Source organism: Berghia stephanieae, chromosome 12 (genome assembly GCF_034508935.2).
Source record: "Berghia stephanieae isolate SIO BIC M18660-M18661 chromosome 12, UCSD_Bste_1.3, whole genome shotgun sequence".
NCBI lineage: Eukaryota > Metazoa > Mollusca > Gastropoda > Nudibranchia > Aeolidiidae > Berghia > Berghia stephanieae.
The window spans coordinates 18522695-18535194 of NC_088371.1; the positions used below are offsets into that span (position 1 = coordinate 18522695).

General features: G+C 38.6%; 1 protein-coding gene across 2 annotated transcripts in view; it reads left to right on the plus strand.

Annotated features, from left to right (window-relative positions):
* The window catches only part of LOC144957754 (macrophage mannose receptor 1-like), a 96873-nt gene that overhangs the window by 764 nt on the left and 83609 nt on the right, over positions 1–12500 (plus strand). For both annotated transcript variants that reach the window (XM_078889149.1, XM_078889150.1), the window contains exons 2-5: positions 3824–3991; positions 6579–6685; positions 8414–8561; positions 10957–11118. In XM_078889149.1, the coding sequence (XP_078745275.1) occupies positions 3824–3991; positions 6579–6685; positions 8414–8561; positions 10957–11118 (585 nt within the window). The remainder of the gene's footprint in view (positions 1–3823; positions 3992–6578; positions 6686–8413; positions 8562–10956; positions 11119–12500) is intronic.

Genomic DNA, 12500 nt, shown 5'->3' on the forward strand with positions numbered 1-12500 from the left:
ATTATTATTATTATTATTATTATTATTATTGTCACTATTATGTTCACCATCATTATCATCATCATCCCAATCATCATTAGTGTTGGGCATATCGTATGGAAATATCAATATATTGATATGAATGACAATATCGAGTCATCTCGATTTCAAAATACCATATCGATTTCGATATATATTACCAGGGCTGCCGGATGGCTACAAACTTTCCCCCAGCACACACAAAATTCAAAGTTCGAACATAAACTCCATTGAGAGCGCAAATGCTCCTGAATTGGCCTCCCTTTGCGGGTTTCTACTGCATTTATTTACAGGAATATTTATTGTTGATGGAATATCGTGAATTTGATGTCTCTTTGAGGTGGTTGATTCATTTCACAGTTTGCTCATTGAAGGTCTTTATCTGTTCAGTAAAACGTTTGGTTCTATCCCTCGTGTCGATGAGACATGTTTTATCGCCTGGTGATATATCAGATCATTGTCCTGTATATGGTCTATGTAATAGATTCATTTTCGAATCTGTTCGTATGTATACACATGTAATTTGCAATGGATGAATCAGGGGAATACATGTGGTTGAATTATAATGACATGTAGCTAGGCGAGGTGTTTGCAACATTGAACTAGAGCGAAATGTATGAAGGAAATTGTCTGCTACAATTTCGGGAGCCTCTGTGATGAAATGGTAACGCGTCTGACTGGTAATCAAAAGTTCTGAGGTTCGATCCCCTGTCAAGGTGGACTGATTTTTTTATTGTCTTTATTTTTCTTGTATTTTTCTTTCTTGCTTTGTGCTATACCTTTCATACACACTTGTTCAGATCTTAATCTTACACCGGTGCCTCCTCCCTTGTTTCTTAAATTTATATTTTCAAATACTAATTTGAGGTCTGCTAAGTGATCTTTTTCTGGGAGGCGCACAATCAATATGTCATCAATATACTGAGACGAGCAGTCCTAATCTTGAAAAATAGTATCCATGAGAGGATGAAGTGTTTTCGCTGCGTTTTTTCAATCAGAAAGGCATATGAACACAATTGCAATATTCAGTCTACGGTAATCACCGCATGGTCGTAATTCTCCATTTGATTTTGGGACCAAGTGTAGAGGTGATGCCCATGGGCTGCTTAATTTTTGGATAATGCCCATTCTTTCCATCTCGAGAATTTGGGGTTTGGCAGAGGCTACCTTGATAGGAGCAAGGCGTCGGGCTTTGGCGATCTGTAGTAGTGCCGTAATGTTGATTGTCATGTTTTGCAGCAGTAGAAAACGTGGCTTTCAACAGTTCAGGATAAGAGTTGGAGCAATTTCCGAAGTGTACTGCTGTGTGGTTCTGATTAGCTGTATTGAGAGAAGCTGTTGAACATGGAATATGGGAGAGTGATTCTTCATCAATTGAGCAACGTCCTCTGATGTCGACCAAGAGGTTATGCTTCCCGAGGAAATCTGCTCCTAAAATTGGACCTTTGACATTTGCTTAAACCAAGCTTGTGTTAAAGATTTTGTGATTGAAGCTAAGTGATACGTTGTGAAAACCGTGTGTGATTATGGTGGATCCATCAGCTACTTGAAGGGGAGGCCCTATGTTTGTGTTTACCTTTGGGACCTTCCTTGTCGAAGGGAAAAGGACATTACTTAAAAAAACGTCTACCTGTACAGCAACGTACAGAGTTCAGTCATCGGGGAGGTCGTCGCCCACTGAGTGAAACATCAATGGTCACTTGAAACGGAGGTGTGAACTAAATGCCTTTAGATCCAATGCGCGCATGGTTTGATTCTGAAGGCAGACTACGTAGCAAAGAAATTTTAAACGGGATATTCTCTGAAGACAAAGATACTAATCTGTTAAATCAAAAAATGTCGACAAAGTACTATTTTTCATAGGTAAAAAACGACGAAAGTTTTCTGTTTTGTTTGTTTTGTTGGATGTCTCTCAGTACATCTTAAAAAAATTTTCTTTCTTTTAAAAAAATCTTATGTTCATACTCAATTCGAACGGTATGTGACTATTTCTCAACACTGATAGGGAGGTGATAACTTCATATGTTAGAAAAACCTCCCAATGGGGCCACAATACCATCGGCGGCTGCGCAATACTAATCTCTAGTGAAAAGCCTGGTTTGGTCTTTCAAATAATTACTTGGATAATTACTATCACACATCAGTGGCAAATGGCCACAAGTCGCCGTGCTCGTCCTACGTTGACGTAATCACACGTAATAACAGACCATATTTATCTACGACAGAGGGTAGTAAAAATGCGCTCATGCGCGCTTCGGAAGTAATGGCGTTCACCGATAACGGAGGCATGAGCACTAGCATCGACTAGGAACCATCTTTTAGAAATGTATGTGATGAAAAAAAAGAGCTGTGTTTGAATTAGAAAAGTTGTTGAGCAGTATGTTGGACTAACAGTAAATGATTTCACTGATGGCGCGCCATTGCGTTTCCCTGTTTGTGGGATTTTTTGATCTTGTTGAATTCTGAGTAGTGCTTGCAGGGATCCATGCAGTTTCTTGCGCTTGAACCGAAGCGTTAATGAAAGCACTAGATTGAGTCAACTTCGTCAGAGACTGCAGCTTATGGCACCGATGCTTCATAGACAGAGGTTTTCTGGATGACATATCTTGGTGGATGTTATCTGCTTCTCAAAACAGTTCCATGTAGTCTGACTTGGTCTAGTTGGCAAGCGGCAATCGAATCGTTTCCGATGGAAAGCATAGAAAGAAATGTTTAAGGGGGAAACAAGGCTTTTGGCCACCGAGAAAGGCTAACATTTCATCCATCACTTCAGATGTTATTTTTTTTTTGGTCACTCGGTTGTCTTGTGTCCAAAATCAGTGTGATTCTTTTCGTTTCGCTGATCCCAAACGCTTCGATGATGTACTTTTTAATAATTGCATACCTTGCACCTTTGGGAGGAGGTGATAAAAAGGAGCGAGAGAGGCCTTGCTGTTGTAGATTAATCTAGTGCAGCAACAACACAATAATATTTCGTGTTACGACACTTTACTTCTCTCAACTCAAATCGGGCCTCAATCTGGGCAAAAGATGCTGCGGGACACGTCGTCCAGAATGTAAGCACTTTAAGACTGACTGCTACCACAGACGAATGAAGATTCCAAAATAAATTGAAGTATTAAATGTTAAAACTGGCTTTATCTTCTTACTTACTTGTTTAATTTTTAGCGTTCTGTTTATCCATTTGTTTCAACATTCGCTCATTAAACAACGTAACTTCAAACATTCAACTTCAATTCAAAATTATTCTAAAAGACAAAACATAATATAGCACCACAGGTAGATAGATAGGTGAATAGATGAATAGATATATAGATAGGTAGATAGAAAGAGATGCGTACACACACACAAACACACACACATACATACATATATATATATATATATATATATATATATAGGTGGATGGATAGGTAGGTAAACAGATAACTAGATAGATATATATTATATAAGTGTTCTCACTTCTTATTCTTATTCGCGGTTCTGCTCTGATGACATAATGAAGTGCAGAAACAACGTTGTAGGCGAATACGAATAAGAGGTGAGAATACCAATATAATTCAAGATCCTTAAATGGTCGAGCACTCTATAGATTCTTGCACACCAATATCTCAAGCAGTTAGATAGATAGATAAATGAATAGATAGAGAGATAGATAGATATATAGATAAATAGATAGATAGATAGATAGATAGATAGATAGATAGACAGACAGATAGATAGATAAATAGATAGATAGAAAGATAAGATTGATTAATTAATATTTCATTCTTAATTCATTCTATTATTCTTTCACACAAAATAGGAGAACTAGTTTGTGAGAGTGGATGGGAACTGTACTACAAAGGAGAGACGTGTGTGAGAGAGTTCTACCAATCAAGAAAGACATGGAACGATGCAAGAAAAGCTTGCCATGGTTTGAATGGCGATCTGATAAGGATTGATGACAAATCCAAACTGGACATGTTCACCAGTAAAATATGTTTTGTATTTTCTGTTCCATAAAAGTCTTTTCTCATCGGGGATCCGGATAGCGCAGTTGGTAGAGCACTCGATTCACAAGCAAAGGGACCGAGATCGATCCCGGGTCCAGTCGAGATTTTATCTGACCCCCCCCCCCTATCCCCCCCCCCCCCCCGTCCATTCAGTAGTGATTGGGTAGCTGGATCTCTTAGATCTGGTGAAATTACTTTGCGATAGACTTTTGTCCTATCCACAGGACAGCAAGCCATTGCTATTGTTCGTTTCACGCTAGACTAACCGGGATAAACTCCGGCTCCACGGGCCTGATGTTTCGGAAGGACTACCGTATTTTTCTCATCTCCTCAATACGGTATTATATCGGGATAAATATTCAAAAAAAGGGAATTTTGAAATTTACCTTGAGTACTTAAAAATTATCTCATTCGTCTGTTATTGTGTTTCATTCATCCTGTTTTGCTGATAAAGGGGAAACCCGAAATGTCCATTTTATCTGTTTTCTTTTGTTAAATTAAAGCTCACATTTAATTTCACATTGTTATTTATCTCTTTCGAGCTTCGAGCAGCAACATTTACATTACCCAGTTTACTGCAGTGCTTCAAAAAGACGCCAATTTGTGATCCTTTGCCTCAAAACGGTATTAAGTCGGGTTGGTAAAGATGTTGAAAATTGAATTTATAGTCAGAAATATCAGACATGCTGAGTTTATACGATTTATTGAGGAGAATGGCAACCATATTTTAGGGTGCTAATTCCATCAGTTTATATTTTTGACCAGTTTAACATTAAATCCGGCATTTAAGCATATGGTTCGTTCTGACAAAAAACCGTTTTGAGACGATGGATCACATATTGCGAAATATCTGATTGTGTTTGAAACTAATAACTTCATCATGCATATCAGTTTCTATAGATAGTTCGAAGATGACGTCACTTAGGTCTTGGTTATTGTTTTTTGCCATCCGCGTTTATGAGTAATGCTCACTGACCTGTATTAACCCGACTATTAACGTTCATGGGTACACACTGATTTGTGTGTTGGTATGTTATACTTCCGGATGGCAATGTTATGAGCTTCTTAGACAAGCGCATACTATCTATAGAGTGTTAATAGTCAATCGCAAAGTACTTTTCCACAGGCCTCACAGACCCAAACTCAATCTCTGCTGAATGGACGAGAGGAAGTGGAGGGGAGGGGGGGGGGGGGGGAGTTGTCAGAAAAAATCTCGACTCCACCCGCCGGGATCGAGTGCTATACCCACCGAGATATCGGGAGCCCCCGTATGGTAGCACGTTTGACCGGTAATCAGGTGTGAGGTTCGATCCCCTGTCGAGGTCGACTGATTCTTTGGGATTTTTTTTTCTTGTATTTTTTCTTTCTTGCTTTGTTTGGCACCTTTCACACACACTTGTATAGATAGAATGCAGATGACGTCACTCAAGCCTTTGTTATTGTATTTTGCCATCCGCGTTTGTTCGTACTTCTCACTAAACTGTATCAACCACACTATAAAAGTTCATGGTTACACACAGTTTTGTGTGTTGGTCCGTTATACTTCTGGATGGCAATGTTATGAGCTTCTTAGCCAAGCGCATACTATCTATAGATAGAACGAAGATGACGTCACACAAGCCTTTGTTATTGCTTTTTGCCATCCGCGTTTGTGAGTTGTTCTCACTAAACTGTATTAACCAGCCTATAAAAGTTCATGGTTACACAGTTTTGTGTGTTGTGAACCCCTAGGCCAAGCGCCTTCTATCTATAGATAGTATGCAGATGACGTCACTCAGGCCTTTGTTATTGTTTTTGCCATCCGCGTTTGTTCGTACTTCTCACTAAACTGTATCAACCACACTATAAAAGTTCATGGTTACACACAGTTTTGTGTGTTGGTCCGTTATACTTCTGGATGGCAATGTTATGAGCTTCTTAGCCAAGCGCATACTATCTATAGATAGAACGAAGATGACGTCACACAAGCCTTTGTTATTGTTTTTTGCCATCCGCGTTTGTGAGTTGTTCTCACTAAACTGTATTAACCAGACTATAAAAGTTCATGGTTACACAGAGTTTGTGTGTTGGTCCGTTATACTTCCGGATGGCAATGTTGTGAACTCCTTGGCCAAGCGCATTCTATCTATATAGAATGAGGGTGTGTCACAAATTTTAAGTTTTGATTGGTCAAAAATCTACTGGTTAATTGTATAGATAGTTCGAAGATGACGTCACTCAGGTCTTTGTTATTGTTTTTTGCCATCCGCGTTTATGAGTAATGCTTACTGAACTGTATTAACCTGACTATAAACGTTCATGGATACACACATTTTTGTGTGTTGGTCCGTTATACTTCCGGATGGCAATGTTATGAGCTTCTTAGCTAAGCGCATACTATCTATATGTCTTTTATATTTAGTGTGTTACTAATCAATCAAAAGTTACAAATAAAAAAAAAAGAAGAAAAAATTAAAAAGGAGTCACTGTATTTTACGACAATCAGCACATGAATGATGGGTACAAGTGTGTGGGTCAATCAAACGTTACCCTTACAAATAATACAATGTCGATTACTTGTTACAGAAATGATGCAATACGAAGATGGGGACTTCTGGATTGGTCTCAGAAGAACAAAGATGAAAGCAACCACATTTCGTTGGCTGGATGACAAAACTTCATTAAGCAAGGACGTAAGGAAAACCCTAATCTATGCTAGTTAAAAAATGTCCATGAATCCCTACGGTTATCATTTGGAATTTTTTAAAATGTTTTTTGCCACATACATGTTATGACATTTTAAAGTGGTACACTTATTATGGTAGAACCTGTATAGATAGTTCGAAGATGACGTCACTCAGGTCTTTGTTATTGTTTTTTGCCATCCGCGTTTATGAGTAATGCTGACTGAACTGTATTAACCAGACTATAAACGTTCATGGATACACACAGTTTTGTGTGTTGGTCCGTTATACTTCCGGATGGCAATGTTGTGAACTCCTAAGCCAAGCGCATACTATCTCTTGTCTGGTTAATACTGTTTAGTGAGAATAACTCAAAACATGGATGGCAAAAAACAATAACAAAGGCCTGAGTGACGTGAACCTCGTATTGATGGTATATATTGATGGTTTGCGCTCGCTCAAATAAAATATGTGCTCACCTGTTCTGTCCGTCAGATGAATCGTAACAACACACAAAGAATTATAGTATGATTGAGATAATTTGATGATATCGTATCACCCAACGGGAAAGATTCTGCCATGCCATAAGATTGACCGTGAGCTACATAACACCTGCACGATCATAACTGGTAACTTGAAACCGACTGCAGTTCCAGTCCTCTATCGGCTGGCTGGCATTGCACCTCCACACAATCGAAGAGCCACGGCTTCTAAAGCCCAGTAATACAAACAGGAAATGGACTCATGACCACAATCCAACGACAAGTAGACTGAAGTCGAGAAAGAGGTTCACGACGGAAGTAAAAAATTAACCCTGATCATGCAGCTTTATACAGACTTTCCACATGGAGGGAGTGGGACAATCATGCAAATGAAGCCGTTGATGATCCGAGAGAAGAATTGCCCTACGGAACTGAGCTTCACATGAATGAATGGGTAACACTGAACAGAGCACGGGCAAAACTCGGGAGAACAGCTGGAAGCTTGAAAAAGCGGGGGCTGGCTGAGACTAGCTCGTATACATGTGAATGCCCAGAGCAGACGTTGGAGTACATCCTTAGAGAATGCCAGGATGGGCCCAGCTGTACTGACCATGACCTAAGAGTCTGCTCCCCAGATGCTGAGAAGTGGGTTCGATCTTGGAACGACAAGCTATTATGATGACCCAACCGGCAATGTAAAATTAATTTTTAAAAACAGCTGCTGGTTGAAGTTGTCTTCTTTTCTTTCATTCTATAAATACTTTATTTTCAGACAGAGAGACAGACAGATAAATACATAGATTGGATGGATTGCGTAGATTGGATGGATTGGATAGATAGACAGATTAGATGGATTGGATGGATAGTATTGGATTGATTGGATAGATTATATAGATTGGATATAGTGGATAGATTAAATAGATTATATAAATTGGATAGATTGGATAGATTAGAAAATTAGATAGATTAGATAGATTGGATAGATTGGATAAATTGGATAGATTGAATAGATTGGATAAATTAGATAGATTGGATATTATTATATTGATTGGATAGATTGGATATATTAGATAGATTAGATAGGTTGGATAGATTGAAGAGTTTACTTAGATTGGATATATTAGATAGATAGATTGGATAGATTGGATAGATTGGATAGATTAAATATATTAGATTGATTGTATAGATTGGATAGATTGGATAGATTAGATGCATATATTTAATTACTTTTTGATTCCAATTTCTGAAACCCCAGAGTAAAACTTTCAACTGGGCGGGTGGAGAACCCAACAATTATAGAGGGCATGAGGATTGTGTTGCTACATACCCTGGTGGTAAATGGAACGATATTAGTTGTAACAAGAACAACAGATACGTATGTGAAAAACCGGCCCTTCATACTGGTACGTAAAATTACTCATATATTATGATAAAGCATTACTTTAGTATAACGCATTATAATAATAAAATAAAAATAAACAACTAATATTTTCTTTCGTCATCCCCAAGGGAAAATTTGTCCTTTGAGTTTATTCCAGTATTAATTCTGGAATGAATCTGGCGTCAGCCGCAGCACAACACTGTTAACTGAACTGGGGTTACGTGACTGGCTTAAACCATCACAGCGCGGAGAGACAAACTTTGTACCTTCTGGGTATGTGGCAAAGACAATACCGTTGTACCATCCTGTCTCATTGGGCTCTTCATCAACAGGGTTGCCAATTTGGCAGATTTTCTGCCAAATGTCCTTTTTTTTTTGGACAGAATTTGAAGTCGTCTGGCAGGAAAAAAAACCGTTTGGCAGTTTGGCAGATATTTGGCAGATTTTATTTTACGAGGCCTAGGAATGAATGTATAGGTCTACTCCACGTTTTCCATGGCAAGTTTTATGTATTAGTGATTTTTTTAAACTTGGAAAATGACATTGGCCTTGCGAATTTTTTGTTTAACAAAACTGATGAGTTTTCAAAGGGGGTACTATAAATAGGTTTGGCAGATTTTTAAAATTCAGTTGGCAGAATGCCTGAAAATAATCTGGCAACCCTGATCATCAATGCGATTTTCAATATTAGCACCACGAGAAATGACATCTGTATGATGCTTTTACTGTTCTGTTTTCCCCCCTTTTTTAGAGAAAAAAATGCATATTCTACCGGCCAGATATTCATTTTACACCTGAGTAAGGTGTTAAAATATGAGTAAGGAGTCTTGCCGTACGACTCAATTTTGCCCTGCCCACAACTCGAACGCAGGCCTTAATGGTCACAAGTCACTTTGGATATAATCTATGAAGCACCGTGATTGTGATAATTACGATGATGATGAGGAGGAGGAGGACGACGACGAGGAGGAGGAGGTTGATGATGATGATGATGACGACAACGACGATGGTGGTGATGATGATGATGATGATGATGATGATGATGATGATGATGATGATGATGATGATGACAATGATGATGATGATGATGATGATGATGATGATGATGATGATGATAATGACGATGATGATAACCTTTAGAAAGATAACATTAGCTCAGTTGTGCTCGAACTTAGAATCTTGTCAGCAGGTGGACTTTTGCAACCTCCAAGACATGTTCAGATCAGAGGAGTGGACCATGTATTCACACACACAAATACACTAATACACACACACACATGTGGCCGAGTGGTTAAGGCATTGCAATGTGACCCGGATGACCCGGGTTCGAGCCCCGCTTAATTCACTTTCGTTTTTTTCCTTGAGCAAGATTATTAAGCCCAAATTTTCTCACTTGGACAACATGGGTGATTCCTGTTGACATCAGACATCTTGTTTGATGAGTTATCTACATTCCTTCATGGCGCAAAAGGCATATTTATACATACAACACCCGAGACATGTCGAGATGAGTAGACTGTGAATTCATATATTATTATAGTTCGGATTCTTTTGACTTTTACATCCGACCAGGCATGCCTAAAGGGGTGGACCACTTATCTATTCATGATAAAATCCTGACCACTTTTTACTTTTATAGTCCCCAGATATGCTCAGAAGGGACTATGTATTAATTTGTATCCAAAGAAGTTGGCCATGTATGCATTTATTCAATCCTGACCATTTTTACTTTACAACTGAAGATACATGTATTGAGGGGTAGACCGTATATTCATTTATATATAATATATTCCTGACACTTTTGCATTTTATAACTGACAGACAATATATAATCCTGACTCTTTTTATTTTATACACCTCTCAAGACATCTCCAAAGTGATAGAGACCATGTATATATTATAAATACTCCTGAAACATTTGACGTTTATAACTGACGAGACTAGTCCAGAGGGGTGGACCATGTATTCATTTATATCATTCTGACCCTTTATACTTAAATAACTGACGAGACAAATCCATTGGGATGGGTTGTGTATTCATTTACATAATCCTGACCTTGTATACTTCCATAACTTTTTTGACCAGACAAGTCCAGAGGGGTGGGCCGAGTATTCATTTACATAACCCTGACCCTTTATTATTTTATAACTGACGAGACACGTATAGAGGAGTGGACCATGTGTTCATTTATAATATAATCCTGACCTTGTATACTTCCATAACTGACAAGACAAGTCCAGAGGGGTGGGCCGAGTATTCATTAACATAACCCTGACCCTTTATTCTTTTATAACTGACGAGACACGTATAGAGGAGTGGACCATGTGTTCATTTATAATATAATCCCGACGAGACATGTTCAGAAGGGTAGATCATGTATTGATTTACATAATCTTTATCATTTTAACCTTTACAGCCCCCGAGATATGTCCAGAGGGGTGGACCATGTACAACAAAAAATGTTACAGGATGTACAAGGAAAAGAAAAATTGGTACTATGCCCGAACTACTTGTTTTGGTGTTAAAGGTGACCTAGTATCAATTCTCGACTCTGCTACAACGAATTTCATTCAAAAAAGTAAGTACATATATTAGATTGGGCTTTTGTATAGCGCAATATCCACTAAACGTGCTCAAAGCGCTTTACGAGGGGTACATAGCCAATAGCAACACATAACATGTAGGACAAGACTTGACGCCTGTTTTGCAATATTACAATTTTCTAGGCAGAAACAAAGCTGTTAAAGGCCATATACTCATTTTATACCTGAGTAAGGTGAGATAATGTGAGTAAAGAGCCTCTCCAATGACCCAACTATGCGCCGCTCAGAACGGGACTCGAAGTCAGGATCTTCCAATCCGAAGCGAGTGTCATACCACAAGACAACATATTAAATTATGTATTACATTATATTACATTATAATTATTCATCATCATCATTGCCTCTATTCACCCTGGGTCAGGTATAGGCCACAGACAAACATTTTCCATCCTTCTCTATCCTGAGCTAACTTTTTAAAAATCTCATTCCATGTCTTACCTCTTCTCTGTATATCAGCTTCTGTAATTCTGTTGTCCTTCATAATTATTAATACTATATTAATATCAAGGACCCAATATCACTCCTACACTGCTCTCAAACCCAAATACAATATTATTCGCCACTTACTTTACCACTTATCCTCTGGTGCTTCAATGGAGGTGATCTATATTAACCTTCCATGTGCTCGATGTCATTGGTCACATTGCAAAATGTGCTCAAAGTGACCCACATAGTGAAAAGTATTCACAGCTTTTTAAATATCTAACATCACGATTGGTCATTTTATTAAGCTTGACACATGGGTATGTTTATAACTTTTGTAAACAAATCAGCGTGTTTACATTTGTTAAGAAATATCCAATTGTTGGACATCAATAAATCATGTGATTGGTGACCTGGTTGGACGAAATCATGAATATAGATCGCTTACATTGCACATAAGGCCGCAGTCGTAGACCTCCAACCATCACGGTTTGCTGCCATCTTTGACATCTGACTTCTGTTCCTTCACGACACGCTACAGAGTCCTTTCCTACATGTCCAAAGGTCTCCCTCTTCTCTTTCCTCCCTGTGGGCTCCATCTGAGGGCGACCGTAGTACAGCATAACGTTTTCATCCGGAGGACATGACCTATTGAATACAACTCACCATTTGTTTTCTTTTATGGCCAAAGACTTGTCTTTTGGCGTCATTTTTTAGGTCAGGGTCAGGCTATACGTTTAAGATGGCCACGGTTCTTGTGTCGGGCGATAGATAGTTCGAAGTTGACGTCACTCAGGTCTTTGTTTTTGTTTTTTGTCATCCGCGTTTATGAGTAATTCTCACTAAACTGTATTAACCAGACTTTATACGATCATGATTACACACAGTTTTGTGTGTTGACCAGTTATAATTATACTTCCGGATTGCAATGTTG